The sequence below is a fragment of the Talpa occidentalis genome, unplaced genomic scaffold (genome assembly GCF_014898055.3).
Source record: "Talpa occidentalis isolate TD23 unplaced genomic scaffold, MPIMG_talOcc4v2.1 talOcc4.4, whole genome shotgun sequence".
NCBI classification, from domain to species: domain Eukaryota; kingdom Metazoa; phylum Chordata; class Mammalia; order Eulipotyphla; family Talpidae; genus Talpa; species Talpa occidentalis.
In genome coordinates this window covers 38666675-38687126 of record NW_023604295.1, presented here as the reverse complement: position 1 = coordinate 38687126, position 20452 = coordinate 38666675, and the positions used below count along the sequence as shown (strand labels likewise).

The 20452-nt window shown below is 39.6% G+C and overlaps 1 protein-coding gene across 1 annotated transcript in view; it reads left to right on the top strand.

Moving 5' to 3' along the window:
- Positions 1–20452, top strand: part of ATP13A4 (ATPase 13A4) — a 176703-nt gene that overhangs the window by 131460 nt on the left and 24791 nt on the right. Inside the window, exons 10-21 of the mRNA XM_054700455.1 lie at positions 1002–1175; positions 1981–2138; positions 2737–2925; positions 5925–5986; positions 10195–10345; positions 11939–12025; positions 12261–12414; positions 13521–13632; positions 17139–17263; positions 17487–17650; positions 18426–18542; positions 19866–19945. Coding sequence (XP_054556430.1) covers positions 1002–1175; positions 1981–2138; positions 2737–2925; positions 5925–5986; positions 10195–10345; positions 11939–12025; positions 12261–12414; positions 13521–13632; positions 17139–17263; positions 17487–17650; positions 18426–18542; positions 19866–19945 — 1573 coding nt within the window. The remainder of the gene's footprint in view (positions 1–1001; positions 1176–1980; positions 2139–2736; positions 2926–5924; positions 5987–10194; positions 10346–11938; positions 12026–12260; positions 12415–13520; positions 13633–17138; positions 17264–17486; positions 17651–18425; positions 18543–19865; positions 19946–20452) is intronic.

The window sequence follows — 20452 nt, the reverse complement described above, 5'->3', positions numbered from 1 at the left end:
TTGCAGACTGATCAGAGAGGTATAACATGGAGATAAGAACACACAGCATCCTCTTATTGTGGGGGGGGGAAGCATGGGTGGTCAAGTTCTTTTCTCTAAGGAATCCATAGATTCATGAAAATTCTTGGGTGCTAGAACTTTTACAATGCCAAATACATTTTTTTTTCTATTGAAAGTGATGCTACTATATGTAGGGTCAGAACATGTCTCAGAATATGTCTCTACTTTTATACTACCCACTGCAAAAACAAATTGAAAGTTTTACAAACTGTTCCTCAGAACAAATGGACCTCGTTTGGTGGGGAAAATAACCTGATTTTGTCAAAATTTGCTAAGCAAGCCTGGCACTCTCTTATGTTGCCACAAATGGCATAAGTGGGGCTTTCAGCCTTTTTATGGGGGCGGTGATATCACATTTATATGCAAGAGTGCATGCTTTCTACAGAACAGGGAATGAATTGAAGTCTGGTGTGATTGAAGGCTGGAGGTGCAGTTGGGAACTGTTCACACCTAAGAGGAGAAATCCTATATTGTCAAAATATTAACAAAGATGTAAAACAATGGTACTTCATTAATAATTTTAAAAAGATGAAAAGCTGAAAATCTCCCAGCTATTACCTGCCACCAATGCCTGATGAAAAACATTTAAACACTTAAATACATGCATGAAGGGTACTCCATGCCTAGGCCCCTGCACAGTTCTCACACAGTCTAGACTGCTCCCTCCAGGTTTATTTCCAGTCTATTTTAGCAGCCATGTTTGATTTTAAAGTACTCATAGTATTAGTGACATGCTATTAACCTTATCGGTTTGCATGTCTGATTCCTCCTCTGGACTATAACCACTTAAAATAAGAACTATACTTCTCTCCTTGTATCCCCAGTTAGCACTGGGTTGCTCCCACCATGTGGCAATCTCACAGCAAATGTCTGCCAGTGTGTGTGTGATTTAAATGAGTGCAGGTATCCACTTCACAAAATAAGATGCTTATTTTCTGTAGGAGAGAGTATCCCAGTCACTAAAACTCCATTACCCATGATGGATAGCTCTGTGCCCTGGAAAACACAGAGTGAAGGGGATTACAAACGGCACATCCTCTTCTGTGGAACCGAGGTTATCCAGGCCACGGGAGCTTGTTCTGGGGCCGTGGTGAGAGCGGTGGTGCTGCAGACTGGTTAGTTAGCATCTCTTTTTGTTATTGTTGTTATTTAAATGAAATAATTTCACTCAGTTTCTAGTGCCTTAAATTTATTGGGTAAAGAGAAATCTTTAGATAACAACCCAAATATATATGTATGTTTGTGTGTTTAAAAGCTGTATATTTTAAGTGTGAACACTCATGCATTTTATTAAAAATAATATTGGTGACTATAATTATTATTTATGAGCTGAAGTTTATAAATTGTTTCCACATATCAAGTGGAATAAAGAGTCTACTGTTCCCACTCTATACGTGAATAGACTGAAGCAGACACAATTCAAGTGACTTTTTGAAAATCACACAGTCAGTGAGAGAAAGAACTGGACCTAAAACTCAGGTCTTCTCACCCAAAATCCCAAGTTAGAAACTGAAAACTTGACTCTCAAAAGTATTAGACATGCTTCATCAGTTCATTACTCAGCCATTTAATATAAACTCAAGTGACTTGTGAGTTGACATGCTCATGGGTTGTTTCTTTACAAAAGAAGTTATATATTGGGAAAGCTGTGTCCTGCCCCAGTGCGGTGGTTTCCTATCACTGTGATGCATTAAAATTCAAATTAGAAGGAGGAGACCATAGAGAGTCCTAGGACCTGAAGTAGTAAGATATTTCCATTTTAGTACCTATGTATTTCCCCAGTTATCCTTTAGATGTGTTTGAGTTTAACCACTGTCTAAATATCTCTAGAGAAAAAGAAAGGCTATATGGTGGTTTAGAAGAACACTCATAGTAGGTTTTGTCATCCTGAGAGTGTGGGGTATGTGTTTGCTGCTTCAGGATTCAACACTGCAAAGGGGGACCTTGTGAGATCCATTCTATACCCCAAGCCAGTGAACTTTAAGCTCTACAGGGATGCCATCATGTTCCTCCTGTGCCTCGTGGGGACAGCCACCATTGGGATGATCTATACTTTGTGTGTCTATGTGCTCAGTGGGGTAAGCTCTTTTGTTCTTTAAATACATGTACAGTTACACTCATCTCTGTGTATTTTATACACTGCAGTTGACCTTTTCAAGAGCATGGTTTGCAAACCTGGGAAACAAAGCCAAACATGGAGACCTGTTATATACTTCTGTTCCCCAATATAAGCAGTTGATCATGAAGTTCCTTAGTAACAGATCTAATAATATAAAAACTCTTTGTTTATTGAGATACTAATATGCTTCTTCTCTTGCATGCTTTCCTTACATTATATATTTTTTTCATTTTCTAACTGAGAGTATATTTTTTTGATAATGTAGTATGTTTTAGCTCTTAAATAAAACCCGTATAATGGATGTTGGTGTGGCCTTTGCTAACTGATGCAGTGTTCTCTGCTTGAGCTGTGTGAATGGCTACAAGCCCCCTCATTGCACTTTGTCAATATACACAGAGAGCCAGAAACATGTTCATACCCTTAGACCCACTCTTATCATTTCCAGGAATTTCACCTAAAAAAGTAAACAAAAAAGTCATATACTTTTATAAAAAAGTCATAGAACTGATCATTCTATTGATCTATTGAACAACAGCTAAAGAGCCTCTATCTTCCAGGAACCTGCCGAGGAGGTGGTGAAGAAAGCCTTGGATGTTATTACAATTGCAGTCCCTCCCGCTCTGCCTGCTGCCCTGACCACGGGTATTATCTATGCCCAGAGGAGGCTGAAGAAGAGAGGCATCTTTTGTATCAGTCCCCAGAGGATCAATGTATGTGGACAATTGAACCTTGTCTGCTTTGATAAGGTATGTGGGTTTCATCCTCATTCTCATCTCCATTTTATCAACAGTGCCATCATGTATAGGTGTTTTATGTTCTTGTGAGGCAGGAAATACAGGGTGTGGGTACCTGGTTTCATTTCTGTCTGATTGGGTGTGTGATTTAGGAAAGTGAGGCCTCTTGATCTCTCTGATTCTGAAGTTCAGAGGAGAGGGAAAGGGTACTTGCATAGGAGTATATTTTGGGGTTGTTTCAGCTCCAATATTCTCTGAAACCCAATTAATTAAAATAGCATTCTATTACTCCACAGTTAAAACCCTCAGATAAAAACCAAAATCCTTAATGCCAAGGTATTGCCTGGTATATAGTCAGTGCCCAATAAATATATCTTTTTAATTCATGAATGAATAAAAAAGGAAGAGTTTAAAATTTTTTCTAAGATTATTTATTTATGCATAGAAGAATTGAGGTATAGGCCAGACGTGTGGGGGTGAGAGGATTCACCAGAGACAGAGTGGGGAGCAGAGCAGGCAGATTTACTGAAAAACACTGTTAAGGGGAGCTGCAGATGAGACGGGAAAGGTCTGCTGTGCCATGTGGGTTAGCTCCCCCGCTGGAGATCAAACTCAGGCCACAACAGTGATAGTGCTGAGATTTAACCCGTAGATCACCAGAGAGGCCCAGTTTTTAATTTAACTATGCAATACTATGAGACTTGATTGCAATAAAGCCCCCATCAAACCCTTACTCTATTTTCCCATCTCTAGTATATTGTTCAAAATTATCCTTGTATACATGCTCGTTACTCCAATCAGTCTCTTATGGCCTCTCCCCTTGAATGTGTTCTTTTAGTCCGTACACACATATGCTGGGAGTGAAGGTGAGAGTTGTGAAAGGATACAATGGAAATGAAGTTTTAATTTATAAAGGTTATTGAGTGACCACAGGGAGAGATCAATGCTATTTAAAGAAAAATTTGTTACTCCCAGGCCCCCTAGAAAGGAGAGTCATGGCTCACAGTGTGCAGGACCCCAGACAATGCCTGACTGTGATTAGGAAGCAAAGAAAGGAGCTAAAGGAATATTGAGGCCATGGACTTAACAGGGACGGGAAAGGTAAAGCAGGACAGGGTGACCAGCTTATGCTTGGCCAGTTTTTATGGTTTCTTTCTTTTTTTTTTAATTTTTAAAAGATTTATTTATTTATGCTTACAAGATCTGGGGTATAGGCCAGAGGTGTGGGGAGTGAGAGGATTCACCAGAGACAGAGTGGGAAACAGAACAGGTGGATTGACTGAAATAAACTGCTGAGGGGAGCAGTGGGCGAGTCAGGAGAGGTCTACTGCACCAGGTGGGCAGCTCCCTGGCTGGGGATCCAACTCATGCTACAGTGGCTGCGGATAGCTTCATAGGTTGTGTCTTAACCTCTTGCACCAATGGAGAGGCCCCAGTTTGCATGGTTTCTATGAGTTTTCAGCTATGGGGAGGCCCCTAGTTTACCAACTTGATCCTAGGGTGACTAAGGCTGAGGAATATTGTCTCTAGGGGAGCAGGACTGATGGAGGAGGTGTGGCTCCTGACTGGTGAGTTGGCATATGGAATGCTGTTGGCTGAGTCCCTTGCTGTCTCGGAGAACTGGCTAGCCCGAGAGAGAGAGGCAGGCTACTCCCCATCAGAAAGGTTTAAGATGCCAAAACATTGTGTTGTACAGAAAATTAAAAAATATAGGCAATACAATGACATTGTTGGCTGGTGAATATGGACAAAGGCATGGCATCAGGAGAACAGAGTGTGATTTTGACTAGAGGAGGACATTAATGATGGGAGAGGGTATTTATAGATGTTGAATGCTTGGCTCAGAAAATTTTACATGTTCTTTGGGCAGTGGGGAACCATTTAAGTATTTTTTATTGTTGCCTTCCTTTTTCATAATTTATATGTTTATTGAGGTAAAATAGACATAACATAAAATTTACCATTTTCATCATTTTTGAGTGGTGTTACATGCATTCACAGTGTTGTGCAACTGTCACCACTATCCATCTCCAGGCTTTTTTCCATCTTCCCAAACTGAAACTTCATACCATTCAACAGGTTTTTGATGGCATAGATTTCATGGGATCAATGCGTTATTTTATAATTACTAGAATATTAGAGAGCTCTACCAAGACCAAACGGTTGACTTGGCTCTTGCCAACACTTCAATATCATTTTGTGGTCACACTAGCAAGACAAAGAAAGATGTTCTATTTATGGGGTCATGTCATCCTTGGCATGGAAAATGAAGAGGTAATTAAGACATGGATTTGAATTAAAATTTAGTAGTGACTGTGCAGTTGTCATTGTTATTAGCTTTTATTCTATGCCAGATATTGGATCTAGTGCTTCATTTTACTTTCTCATTTAATCTTCACAACAACCTTATACAATTATGACCATGTTGCAGATAAAGGCTCTGAAGTTTAGAGGGAGTAAACAGTTTGTCCCTGTCCTGCAGTTGGAGTTTTACTCCAGACAAAGACCTTCATCATTATGTACCCTGAGAAAAATACCAAGAAGCATTACCTTCCTACCAAATAGGTGTCAAATAATAGCCTTTTCTTTAGAAGTGTGAAAAATTCTACTCTCGTTGCTAATTTTTACTGAAATATCTTTAGCTTCTGCCATAAATGGGAATTGTCCCACTGACTCCTGCAGCCTTACCAAGGACTTACTCATCCATTCTGTCTACCATTAGAGCCTCAAAACAAATCTTTGAAATATGTAAGGTCGAAACTGTTTTCTTCCTTTTATCACCAGGAACGCTGAAGTTCTAAGATCTTAAGCATCCATTTGTCATATAACTGGTACAAGCTCATCAAAGCTTCCACCCAAGTCTCCAGATACGTTTCTTATTTTCTTGTTCCTTGGAGTGGTCATCTCAATATTATGTTTGTGAACATATTTTCCTGCTAAAACATACCTTCTTGGTCTCCACCCTGTGGTTACTGGACCTTCAAAGTAAACTGGTGCTTATTTCTGTTTAGACAGGCACCTTAACAAGGGATGGCTTAGATGTCTGGGGAGTCGTGCCCTGCGAGAGGAGTGGGTAAGTAGCTTGTATTAAATGTAGTTTGTCTTTTCCCAGATTTCTACATTTTCTCCTGAAAGCTAATAATAGAGACATTTTGGCTTTGATTTTGGCAAGTTGTGGTGGCCAGGATATCTTCATTTAATTTCTCTTCTTGAACACTTCCAGGTTTTACCAAAACATGTGTGTTTTTCCCCACATCCCAGTTCTTGTCCCATACTGCTAAAACATCCAACAGATGATGGAGAAGTTTTCACATTCATTCAAATACTTGCTAAAATGTAATTTGCTTTCAGTAGATTAGTCAGGGATATGAAATTGTTCCAGTGTAACTAACTTGGATGATGCCAGAGGGCTGCCCTTTGGGGAGGTAAGGTGTCTGGTACAAGCTGAAGCCTTTAGGTGGGCCAGGAGGCACTTGCATATTTTGAATTTCAGGAAGAGAAACTTGTTGAACCATAGCTAGTGTACTCATGGTACTTGGTATTCTACTTCTGGAAATTCTGCCTTCTGACTGCTGGAAACTCCTCTTTCCTAGCCAGGAAAGACTCAGTTTTGGCAGTTTGGTGTGGTAAAGATTAGCAGGGCCCTCTTTTCTGGCCCTCTTGTGGCCATGTCTGAGTTTGCTTCCCTGTTCCTTGTCTGCTTTTTCTCTCCGGGGCAACTCCAATGTGATGAGAACATGAAAAAGCTGACATTCAGGTTTTTTTTTTTTTTTTTTTTTTAATGAAAGTATTTCCCTCTCCTACTTGCAACCTAAAATTGCAAAGCATCTATGCCAAAAATTTATATTTTGATTTTTTTTTGCATTTTTCAGATGACATACAAGTTAAGCATAAAATATTTTCATTATTTGTGTTTAATACACCTTTATATTAAGATACTATTTATTTTGGGACCTCGCTGGTGGCACAGGTGGTTGAGTGCAGAGCTGTGAAGCTGTCTGCAGCCTCTGCAGCACGACTTTGAGCCCAGCCAGCTGCTGAGATACCCACATGGCGTAGCAGACCTCTTTGGTCTTGCCTGCTGCTCCCCTCAGCAGTGTATTTTGGTCACTCTGCCTGTTCTGTTCCCCATTCTGTCTCTGGTGAATCCTCTCACCCTCCCGCACATCTGGCCTGTACCCCAGTTCTTGTATGCATGAATAAATAAATCTTAAAAAAAAAGATACTATTTATTGAACAGGCAGATCAACTGAACTACACTGCTGAGGGGAGCAGCGGGAGAGACAGGAGAGGTCTGCTGTGCCATGTTGGGTTACCTCCCTGGCTGGGGATTGAACTCGTGCTGCAGTGGCTGCAGATAGATTCATAGAGATTTGAACCCTTGCACCACTAGGGAGGCCCCTAAGATACTGTTTATAAACAAGTCTGTTTCCTGGGCTAGAAAATTAACCTCGGTGCTTCTAACCACTTCAGTCTACAAAGAAGCCTCTTTTATGTGTTAACCTTTCTCAAGTTCTTTTCATTTGCCCCTTGAAGAGAGTTCTGTATATATACTTGGCCTCCTTGCTGATTAGTATATTTTTTGTTTGTTTCATCTTCAGCAAAAAAGTATGTGCATTTTTCCCAATATATGCATATCTTGAAAGTAGTCTTTTCCTCATTTATATTTGTATTCTTAATGCCACTGTATTGTGCATACATAGTAGCTGCACAGTAAATGTTCACCTAAAATGAATTAAATATGTTTTGTGTTTTGAATGCTCTTTTACTTATTGAATTGACATCACATTATTCACAAAACTTTTGAAACTTTTTTATTTCTAAATGTAAATTTAATATAAATTTAAATTTTTTTAAAAAAAAACAATAGTGGACATAATGCTTAGGTTATTGAATATTAGACCTGCTTCCTATCCTTCCTTCCTTCCAAATTGCAATCAAATGACTAAAAGAGCAGTTTAAATTTAAATAAAATCCGGAGGGGCCTCCCTGGTGGCGCAGGCGGTTGAGCGCCGCACTGTGAAGCTGTCCGCGGCCTCTGCAGCCCAGGTTTGATCCCGGCTGGCTGGCGAGGATCCCACATGGCAAGGCAGACCTCTCCTGTCTCGCCTGCTGCTCCCCTCAGCAGTGTATTTCTTCAGTCTGCCTGTTCTGTTTCCTGCTCTGTCTCTGGTGAATCCTCTCACCCTCCTGCGCATCTGGCCTGTACCCCGGTTCTTGTATAAAAATAAATAAATCTTTAAAATAAAATAAAATAAAATCCTGAAAATGTAAGTAATAACATGAAATAAAATAGGCTCACTTCTATGCAATAAGTTAGCGCCTAACTTACAGACTATTAAATATCTTTTTGTAAAAGCTTTTATCTCTAGTAGTTCTTACCTTTTCCAAAAAGAGTCTTCCTGGTGTGCAGATACTTCAAGAACCATCAGATGTTTACCAGTCTTGACAAATCATAACATTCAAATAAAAATACAAGAACAGGGGTGACAGAGTTCTGTTTACTTGTGAGCAATCCAGGGTTTGACCCAATCTGCAGGAAGTGAAAATTACACATTCAGAATTACATACCGATGACAATTTGTGCTGTCTTAAATATATATCTTTTCCTGATACGTGTTTGTTTTATCGTGTGACCTTAAGCTTTGTGCTAATCACACTGCTGGTAATCTTTTCCCTTTAGATGTTTACTAAAATACCTGGGGGGATATTGTTCACCACAAAGACAACTTGAACTGATTTATAATAATAGATATAATTATCAGGGTCAGTAGGCAGTCAGAATGTTTTTGACCTCTTAGGGAAGTTTGAATGAGGAAGCCAGGAAGAAATATGGCTGACTCATGAGTTAGTACTGTGGCATGGATGCCTTTAAGAAGAAGAGGCTGGATCCACATCAGACTGTATTTAAAGAAATACAGTGCACATTTCATGAGAACTAAGAGTCTGATCCTGGTGACCACACTTTAAGACAAACTATGACAGACTCCTCCAAGGAAGAGTAAAGAGGAAGTTGAGAGATCTAGAAACTGTGTAGTGGAGGTCCAGCTAAAGGTCCCTGGGTAGCACTAGAGGAAGGGGGATTCAAAGGGCACAGCCACACTGGTGTGCAAATCTGAAAGAAGCTGACATGTGCAGGATGGAAAGCAAGTAGATTCTGACTGGTTCTAAGGAGCAGATTTAGCATCAATGCAGGAAGCACCACGGCCACACAGAGTCCTTCAAATAGAATCAGCTTCCTCCTGAGCCACCTACTGCACTGCACAATACAGAATGGACTCACAGCAAGGATATTTCTTAGTGGGGCCCACCAAGGTTGATGACTTTATCTCTGAATGGGTGAAAGAACCCTGCCATGATATTGAGTTCTATCTCAGTAGCTTTTAAATGAAGTTACTTTCTATAGGAAGTTGGGGTGATGATGGCTGCAATATGGGCACTAATGCCAAGGTGGAAGAGCAGGATGCAGTGTTCTTTTTAAATATAGTTTTTAGGGTTCATTTCTTTACCATAATGGTCTTTCAGATTTTCTAGTAGTCAACTCATTCATTCACCCATGTATACTGTGGGTCAAACATCAAATATGTTGGGGAGAAAGAGACAGAAGACTGGGAGATACACATGCACCCACTTAGCTATCATATGAGACTGTTCTGTCTCGTGGGTAGCAAATGAAGTGATCTGGTAGCTGAGGTGGGAGTGGATGTACTTAGAATTAAGAAGATACCTGTAGTATCTTCCTTACAGTGGAATTAAATAATTTCCAGAGGAAGTGTAAAGAAAAAGAGAAGAGGACCTCCCTGGTGGCCTGAGGGGTTAAGTGTCAGCATTATGAAACTATCCACAACTACTGCCGCAAATTCGATGCCTGGCTAGGGAGCTGACCCACATGGTGCAGCAGACCTCTCCTGTCTCTCCCGCTGCTCCTCTCAGCAGTGTATTTCAGTTAATCTGCCTGTTCTGTTCCCCGCTCTGTCTCTGGTGAATCCTCTCACGCTCCCACGCATCTGGACTGTACCCTGGTTCTTGTATAAACAAATCTTTAAAAAAAATTTTTTCCTTAAAAAAAAAGGGAGGAAAGAGATTAAATGAATCTGAGACCTCTTTCATACTCATCAAACTTCTGTAATGACTGGATGCAACACTATCTATGGAGGGTTTGGAAAGTGGGTGTTAATGTAACAAAGCACATTAAATTATATTCTGTAAGGATATTCTCTCCCCAAAGCTCTATTTTGCCATCAAGAATAGGATTGAAACCTTTTGTCATTTGTCTTTCAGTTTCCAGGAAGTCCACAGGTTCACCTCTGCCAGAGCTTTGCCCTGGGGCCCACTGTGTGCGGCCATGGCCAGCTGCCACTCTCTCATCCTTCTTGATGGCACCATCCAGGGAGACCCTCTGGATCTCAAAATGTTTGAAGCTACCACCTGGGTAAGTCTGTACTCTGCAGAGACTCTGAGAAGCTTCTTCAATGTCAGAGCAATGCAGGGGTAACCTAAAATGTGAGGTCTCCAGTATGGAGTCCATGCAGCAATGAGGGACATGTGTCTGTTTTCTTCCTTTGTACAAAGCATCTCCATTATAGTTATCAGGAAGAGTAAATGGAATGATCATTTCTAAAAATCCTTAATACTGTGCTTGACATATATGATAGATTCAATAGTATCCATATAATTAGAATTATTATAAAATTTGTTTTTCAGCTCTTTATATTTAGTGTGAGCAATGTCTGGCTTCAAAGATTTTTTAGAACGTGAGGATTAGGAATCATCACTTTCCCCAGTGCTTAGGATAATGCATTGTTACTAAGAGTTTGATTCTTATAAATTTGGTATTGGTTTTGTTTCTAAGACAATGAAAAGGAAAGCCATGAAAGAGCTTTTGCTGAGATTCTGGAGTTGAATTAACAGCGTATGATGTGGTTCAGGAGAGGAATCTGGCTCTCCCTGTACTTGTTTTGGCTCTGCTCTGAATGTTTGACTCTCAGAGTCGTTGCTCTTTTTGGGACTTTGGGTCCCATAACCATACAATGAGGGGACTGAGTTAAATCAACAAGTGTTTACATAAACTAAAACAAGAAAACGACAATCTTATTATTTATTTTTTTTAAAGGAAACTTATTCAGAAGGCACACAATAAGTAACAAATAGTTGGAGTTGTTTAGACGCACTGAAAGATGGGGCATAAAGGTGGAGCTTAGGAAACACACCTCCCTACCCACTTGGCCCCACGTCCACCTCTACCGTCTGCACCTCTACCTCTGGAGCCTGGTGCAGCCCTGAGCCCCTGAGACATACGTGTGAAGGCCCCTGAAGAAGACAAACCTTCCAACACTCATAACGTGCTGGAGGCACCTCATCTAGATTAGCCAGCCTTCCCTCCTTCCTGTGTTGCAACTTCTGTATGTCTAAGTAGGGATTACAGTTTCCTCGCTTGAGATTTTTTTTCAGCATTCAATGATATGATGATTGCAAAGCATTTTGACATCTTTGGGTAAAAGTTTCCTTTGACTGTAATTTGGGGTCATTATGATAGCAATTACTGAGTGTTTACTGAACATTAACCACGTACATTATAGTTCCTGCCCTGGGTGCTCTGAGGACCATCGATCCAAATTAGATAGAGGGAAGAACAGGAATATCCGTCAATGCCTGGAAAAGAAAGACAGCAAGACGCTTGCTTCACACAATAAGTCTGACTCTTCAGGCTCACTATTTTCAAGTTAAGCTCTTCAGAAATGGAGGATGAGTCTTTATATAGCACATTCCCACAGAGAAAGCAGGATAAATTGCATGAATAATTCAAACGTGCCTGCCCTTCAAGTTCCACAGCATTTTCAGTGCATTGTTTTTTTTTCCCCCTGTGGTGAAATAAGACCAGTTCACCTCCATCACGCTGAGGGAGGAGACACAGAGAATACATTGAGGTGGTCTGAGGATTTTCTTAAGGGGAGGATTTAAATATAGTATCAGTGGATGAACAAGAAATAAATCTCTACAATAAAATATCTCATTTGTGTAACAGAAAATGGCTATTTCTGGGGATGATTCCCACATCAAGGGAGTGCCGGCACAGGCAATGGTAGTTAAGCCCTGCAACACAGCCAGTCAGGTAAGCTTTGCCTGCGATCCACCCTGAAATACCCAAACTCAAGGGAAAATCCCTTCAACCCCACAGTTCTGAAAGGTCACAGATGTGCCTTTGAATTCCACAGATGAAACTTTGTGAGAACTTGTTTCCCTTATTTGCTAAAATAAAGAAAGGGAGGAATAGTTAATTCCCAACTAGAATTAACTACTAGAAACTGTGTCAGTATGTGCCTCTTCATTCCCCATCCCTCAACCAGGTTCCGGTGGAAGGAATTGCAATCCTGCATCAGTTCCCATTCTCATCAGCACTGCAGAGGATGACAGTCATTGTCCAAGTGATAGGGGGTGACCAACTGATATTCATGAAGGGTGCGCCAGAGAGGGTGGCTAGCTTTTGCCAGCCTGAGACAGGTAAGTGAATAGACTTGTAGTACAATTGACTACTCTGTGTTTCCAGTCCCCTCAGCACATAATCTATGCATTCAATTGCTTATTGGTTTTTGCTAGTTGTATGACTCCTTGCATCCCAAACTCAGTACCAAAAGTAGCCTAACTTTCTATTTTTCTTTTTTCTATTTCCTATTTTATCCATCTTGGTGAATGGTACCATCATCCCTGCCCCTATTTAGATTTCTTCCCAGATTCTTCCCTCTCCCTTAGTGTCTCTACCTTGTTAATTGCCAATCCATGGCTCAGTTATATGATTAACTCAGATCCTCATCATCTCTCTACAAGATCAATAGTTGGTAAATTACCTAACCCTTCCCCATCCTTAGTATCCCATACCCTGATTCACCTTTCATACTGTGACCAGATTGGTTTTTCATTATATAGAATTACTAAGTTGTCACTTTCCTGTTTCATTCTTTGGTTGCTTTCCATAGGCCCCAGGAAAATGGCAAACTCCTTCAGAATTTTATATAAGCACACACACACACACACACTCACACACAAGTCTTGCCAAAGTCAGTCAAAATTTGCTGATATGCTTTAACACTCCTATCCTAACATCCTGTGCATTTTTGAGTTCAACTAATTACTCAGGTCTTGCTGTTCTGTGATGATTCTCCTCAGCCAAAATACCTGTTCCTTCCTTCACCTAACTGCCTCCTCACAGTCACAAAGAGGCCACTGGCACCTCCACAGCACACCACTGCACAAAGGGCCTTGGAGTGGCCTGTGGCTTAATCTTTGCTGTCAATGCTGGACACAAAGTAGACTCTCAATCAATATTTGTTGGCTAAACTGGAGAAAAAAAGAATCATGCATTTCCCATTTCCCATCCTTTTTCTTTCTTTTTTTCTTTTCACCTGCTTCCTTCTCATTCCCAACTCACTGGATCCCAAGAGATCAACTCTGACTATATATATTTAGAGCTTCTACTACTTATTTGTGTACCCTTTGAGAAGTGTGAAGTATGTTTTCATAGGCAAGATTTGGATCTGTTTGTAAACAATTGCCCAACAGTACCAACTGAGTCAATATTGCATATTAATCCTGTGTTGTTTTCTGAACAGTACCAACTAGTTTTGTTAGTGAACTTCAGATTTACACGACACAGGGTTTCCGAGTCATAGCCCTGGCCTACAAAAAACTGGAAATAGACCACTACACCACTTCCTTGAGAAGGTAAGGAGGAATTTGATCAAGTTGAATGGTTTGGTGAGTAGATGTGCCAGATTGGGTAGTATGCTCAGTGACATGGCTTGCTTTACTTGTGTGTGTGAAATGTCTCTGAACATTGTTAAACACTAATATAGTCATCATTGCCTGCATACATCACAAAGTTCATGTGGTCACTCACTGGGAGAATGTATGAGAAAATGTATGAGAGAGAACTGTGTGTCCTGTGAAATAGGATTTGATTATACAGCATTGTGAAACAGACATAAAAATGTAACCAGTTTTTTAGAGAGTTTGAAAATAGGTTCATGGTCCCATTTTTGAGCCACATATAAGTAGTTTGTCTTTAAATTATAGTTGGAGTCAGTTAAAAGTTAAAAGATATTAACATGTCTCTGAAAAAATTGATAGGAAGTACACTACTTAATGAAACAAATAGAGCTTGATTTAAAACATATTGAGGAAATATTTTAAGAAAAACTTTGGAAGGGCCATTAGAGAAAGTTTTGAGATGTTTAGATAAAAAATAAGGATGTTCAAAACTAAAATGAGCTTGACTATTACTTCAAATTTATTTGTTTCACTTTCCACTGTTTTGAGGCTAATCATGCTTATTTCACCTTCAATGTCATGTCTAAGGCTGTCTATCAGTCACTATTAGCAATAGTGCTGTGGAGATAATCAAGGTTTATTTTGTTGTTTAGAATTTCAAATTTGGGGGGTCTAGCATATTTGTGTTCAGTCCTGACAAACTCAAGACTCTCTTTTTGTAACTTTATTTTGGACCACTCTCTCTACTATACTAAAATAAAATTTATAGGTAGCATTATCTGCACATTTTCTCTGTAAAAATATAAGTACGCAGGACCTCCTTGGTGGTGCAAGGAGTTAAGCACAGCACTATGAAGCTATCGCAGCCTCTGCAGCACTAGTTCGATCCCTGGACGGCCAAGGAGATACCCATATGGCGCAGCAGACCTCTCCTGTCTTGCCACCTGCTTCCTTCAGCAATATACTTTGGTCAATCTACCTGTTCTGTTCCCCACTCTGTCTCTGGTGAATCCTCTCACTTTCCACACCTCTTGCCTGTACCCTAGTTCTTGTATACATACATAAAAAATCTTTTAAAAAATAATAAAAGTATGCAATGCTCTTCCATAGAGTAAAGATAAAAGTCAAAATATAAGTGTATTACAAAAAGTAATAGATAGTTCAATAAAGACTCAGCTCACTGTACTAAACCAAGTGGAGAAATCGTTGCTTGCACCTGTATGGAGTTATTGGACTGCAGCCCTATGAATGCAGACTAGGACAGGAATGCTTTATGAAGGAGAGATTTTTACAGTCTTGCTGTCAGTGAGGTGATTCTGAAAGGGTTAAATACTCTGGGAAAACAGTGCCTTCTCCTCTCTGTTTACATGGTAGTTACATTCCTGGAAAAATCAATAGAATATTATAAATGCACAAACATACTTTGTGTTCATGGATACCACAAATCAAGGGAAAATATAAACAATTCTACACTTTTCTAATATAAAATAGGGTATACATACTATAATAGTACAGCATACTGTATAATATAATAACATAATATAAGCAGTTTTAGTCTATCCTGGCTTAGGAAAGTATAACAATTTCTTAGTGCCTATGGTTTTGTAAAACATCAAAAGTCATGTGGGATACAGTTATTGTGCATTCATTGTTGCAGAAAATCTTGTATAGACATTTAAGAAATTTCCAAATTGTCCCCTGGAGTCAGTGCTGCTTCTGTTGACAATCCCTGACTCACCCCAGCCCTGCCATCGGGCTCTTCATTACACATAATCATAGTGCTTTTCCCAGACTTCCATGTAGCTGAGATCTAGTCTAATTCTGTCCTCCAGAGTTAAGTCTCTGAGGTTAGAGGCAACTATATTCTGTTTATTCTCCCCTCCTTTTCTTTTGCCTTGTTCCTTGCACTTACTTAGGTGTATGTTAAGTGGTCACCTACTTGTCAGACTGACTTCAGTGTTTTGAGAACCTGTGTGGCATTAGAATTTCCAAAAGAGGAAATAAATTTTCCTAGGTTGCTTAGCAAACAAAATTCAAATATTAAAAAAAATCTTTAAAAAGGAGGCAAATATTTGGTGAGTACATCCTGTATCAGGTACCACATGGGCATTGTTGAATTTAATGTTGAACCAGGTGATTCACTATAAGTTTTTAAGAAGATGAGACAAAGAGACAGATTAGAAATGATAATACATGAACAAATAAAACCTGAACTAAATTGAGGTAGAGTAATGTGCTGGGGGAGCAGTTATTTGCCTGGGGAATTCTTTATGGGGTAGGTCCATGTGAGTTGGGTCTCAATATACAGGGAGGATTTCAGTGTCAGATACTGGGCAGCTTATGAGTTTTCCATCAAATCAGAAAGAATATTTTAAAGCAGAGCAAATATTTAGAGGTGGCTCAGTACAGATCACATCCATGGTGAGTGATTTGGTTGGAGGTTGGGGGTAGGATTAAGAATTCAGTGATAGATGAAGCTGGAAAGATAATTTGGAATTTCAGAATAGGAAATACCATCATTCCGAGTCTGCTGTGAGGTAACTATTTCAAACTGCCCACTTCCTGCCATTCTGGTACAGATAGCAATGTCCTGAGAGCATAACTAACTCCATTTCATGCAGAACCCAAAGTGAGGCCAGCATTGAGACACACCTGGTGAGCAAGGCTCCGGGACATTCCTGAGCGCTGGTTTTACCTCGTGTCAGCTAGTTTCAGCAGTGCTGGGGTCTTACGCTTGTAGCTCCTCGTGGTATCTGGGCACCAATAAATGAATCTTGGAAGAATCTTTGCACCCCAACCACAAATGTTCCTCCTGCATTGGATCCTGTGGAAGGTCTTGGAGATGTTCTTGTGATGGAAGGAGCCTCAGGGGCCCACTTCTCTGTACTGCATGCACCCGGTGCAGGAGAGCATTGCTACAGCTCAGGGGAAAGCATTGGGACTCTTGGCCTCAAACGAGGGGCTATTATTTATTTGTCTGTTTGTTGCAATCATGGCCTCAGACCTGCTGGAATAGATTATAGCTTTGGTTTCTGCAGAAACTGGCATTTTGTTTCATTTTTCTTGTGTCTCACTTATTTTTCATGATGTTTTATACCAGTGCTAGAAGATCTCTCTGGTGGGCACGAGGTGATGAGAATCAGGGTATCCATAGCAGGTGGAAGAGAGCATCGAGGTCATCTAGTTTCCTCACTATGAAGGTTAAGGGATGTCTTTTGTTTAATGAGTACTTTCCCTTCCTCTTGATTCAGTTAGAGAAAATGCCTCAATATCCCTTGTGTCCTTCCTGTCTTCATTCTGGATAATTCTGGCACATGTTCAGTATTGAAGAAACGAGGCTTGAGTGAGTGAGTGAATGAAAACCACTCAACAGGAAGATGTTCATCTTTATTTTTGTTTTACTTTCAATAGGAAAGACCAGAATGTGCCATTTCTGTTTAATAATATTTATATACTTCTAGGGACAAGGTAGAATCAGACCTGATATTTCTGGGATTATTGATCTTGGAGAATCAATTGAAGGAGGAGACAAAACCTGTCCTAGAAGAGCTCATCTCGGCCCGGATAAGGACTGTAATGATCACAGGTACACATCAAAATGTACTGAAGGCAGTGAGGATTTGACATAAAAATAGACCTTAAGTCATTTAGCAAATATTGTTGGTTACCTACTATGGGTTGAGAGCAAACTTGAATATGATTTCTTCTCACACCTAAAATATAGCCTGAACTCATTTTCCTTTCCTAGACCTTATATGAATTCGTTCTAACTCTTCAATCTTATCTTGGGACACTCTCCTTTTTCTTAGGAGACAACCTGCAGACTGCAATAACTGTGGCCAGAAAATCTGGAATGGTTTCTGAAAACCAGAAAATTATTCTCATTGAAGCAAATGAAGGCTCTGGGCCATCACCAGCATCCATATCCTGGAAATTAATAGAAGAAAAGAAACACTTTGTATACGGGAATCAGGTATACCTAAAAGCTGACTTTCTGCCATATTACCTAATTGGTCTCACTGTGCTGGCAACTGAGTAGCTTTGACAGCAGAGTTGTGCAAGTGACCCAGAGTCAGCATACTCCAAATGTCTAACACATATGCAGTTCCATGAACTCAATTATATCTGTTTCTTGAAACATTCCTACTGAGTTTTAAGGTGTAGTGCTTTCCTGGGTGCTGGAAATAATTCACCCTTTTAAAGTTAAAAAATCACTGACTCTGTAGGCAGAAAGAATGTAGTAAATGGGACTGCAAATCCAATTTTCCATTTCCCCCAGCCATCCCATTGGGTTCAAAGGGGATTTAGACCCCTGAGAGACACTGCAGTGTGCATTGGAAATGTCTTTAGGGTGGGGTGGACTGTTTTATTCATTTATTCCACTCTTACCAGCATCATATCTCTATTGTGTCCTTGTGGAACAATTTTAATTCTGTAAGAAAAAATTGTAAGAATTGTTGAGTTCTCACTTCAGGGAGAGATTTGTTAAGCTGCAGTGCTTTTGTATTTTACACTTGAAATGTGTGAAATGTGCTCTTCTCTGGGACTCACTGAGATCAAATCAGTATAAGAACAGGACATGAGTAAGTGTTATTCTTCTATTCACTGGAGGTTGTGATGTGCAAAGATTGATCTAGCAAAGAGGAAGCGCTTCTCTGAGGAATCAGGATTGGAGTATGATTTTTAAAGGGAGACCCTGGACTCTCATCACCATATTTGGTCTAATATAGCTGTGTCTTGCTTTGCAGGATAATTACATCAGGCAAGAAGTCTCTGATAATGGCAGAGAGGGAAGTTACCACTTTGCCCTAAGTGGAAGATCCTTTCAGGTCATAAGTCAGCATTTCAGTAGCCTCCTGTCAAAGGTAAGTTCTAGGAGGATACCAATGTCCCAGTAAAGAGACTGATGATGTCACTTACAGAACATGATCTTAAGTTAATTTAAACCTTTCAAGAAGTAAGGTATAACTATTGGATATAGTATAAGCCAGGTGAATATTTTTGCCAATATTATTGTTGTCCATTTCCTTTTAGATTTGAAATAAATGTGATTATCCAATCTCCCACCAATCATAAGATTAAAGAATCAGTGACTTCTCAAGTCATAAAGATTGCTTTTGGGTAGCTGTCACTATATTACCATGTTTAGGAGTCTTACAATAGTGGAAATCCTGTACTTACAGTGAAAAGCAGAACAATGAAAGAGGAATTCCATTAGGTTTTTGATAGAGAGCCTCTGTACAGAAGAGGGTTAAACTTAAAAAACTTAAAACTTTTCTCCTGAAGAACAAATTCATGGTGGGAGCAGGTCAGTTTTGTGTGTGTGTGTGTAGAAGTTTATATATAAATATATACATATAATATATATTATATGTATATTATAGTATAAGTGAATAAGGTAGAGAAAGACTGCATTCAATGTAGCCAAAAAGAAATTATTCATATTCAGTTTCTGACCATTTTAGGTACTGTTTAAGGAGGGGTGGCGGAAAGGAATAGAGACTTAAAGACTAAGTGAGACTAATAGAGACTTAATATTAGACTTAAAGACTAATAGAGACTTAAATACTAAGCTTAATTCACTGCCAAGAAGAGTAGGAACATACAGATCTAGCAGAAAAAATTGTGCTCTGTAGAATGGAGCTCAGGAGGATGCTGGCACAGGTTTATATACCCCAAACCATCAATGTTCCATGGTCCAATGAGGCTTGGGATATCAGCTGAGGTTCACAATTGGCCAAACCCAGATGGTATGGTAAAGTCAAAGACTTCAAAGAATCACTATTTCACATAGACTTTTTTTTTTCCTGCTTGTTCTGAACAAATTTCTGAGAAGAAATCCCTTCCCTTCTGTAATTCTGACTCTTTCTTGTCTTGTAGCTTCTCATACTCTTATTAAGTGAAGGATTTTTTAGCACCATATTCTCTATGGCAGCTAAGCTAAATTCTTGTAGGTTTTAATGTTCATCAAATATATTTTCTTAAGTACTCATCTTTAGTGATTTTGATATCCTTTGGCCACTTATAGCTGACCAAATCCTCAATGTCTGTTTTAAAATCCAGAGGAGGATTGAAAACATTTTTTTTTTCCCTCATCCATGGATATCATTGCTCAGTGTTTGAGTCATTACCTATCTGATGTAGGACCAGTTGACATGATAAAACATTTCCCTTTTGCTTTTTTGCAGATACTGATAAATGGGACCATCTTTGCAAGAATGTCCCCTGGGCAGAAATCGAGTCTGGTGGAAGAATTTCAGAAATTGGAGTAAGTTCTTTCCCAATTCAGTGGTGTCACATGCATTGAGATGTGATAGTCAGGGGCGAGTTAGAGGCCCAGGAAGTCACTCGAGTTGCCTTTGGCAGTGGTTCCCAACCTGGCTGCACAAGAAAGTTACTTCAAGTGTTTTGAATAAACAGCAACACCTGAGCACCTCTGTTCAGAGATTCTGTTTAAATTGCTCACATGGGACTTTGGGCATTAGAATTATACAAAGCTCCTCATATAAGTCAAGTCCCAGAGTTGAGAACCACTGAATCTTAAGGGACATAAAAGGGTATGGTGAAAAATATACCTAGATAGGTAGTTTGCACATAGCTCCTGAAAGTACAATAAAAATCTAGACTTTATTTTTTATAATTTTTCATCACAGTTATGATATAGGGAGATTCATATGATAAGAGGTTCACAAAAGCTGAAAATTATAAAACATTCTTTTACTAAAGCATCCTCTCCATCCTAACTCAGGAAAAATACTCTTCTTTTTTTTTTTTT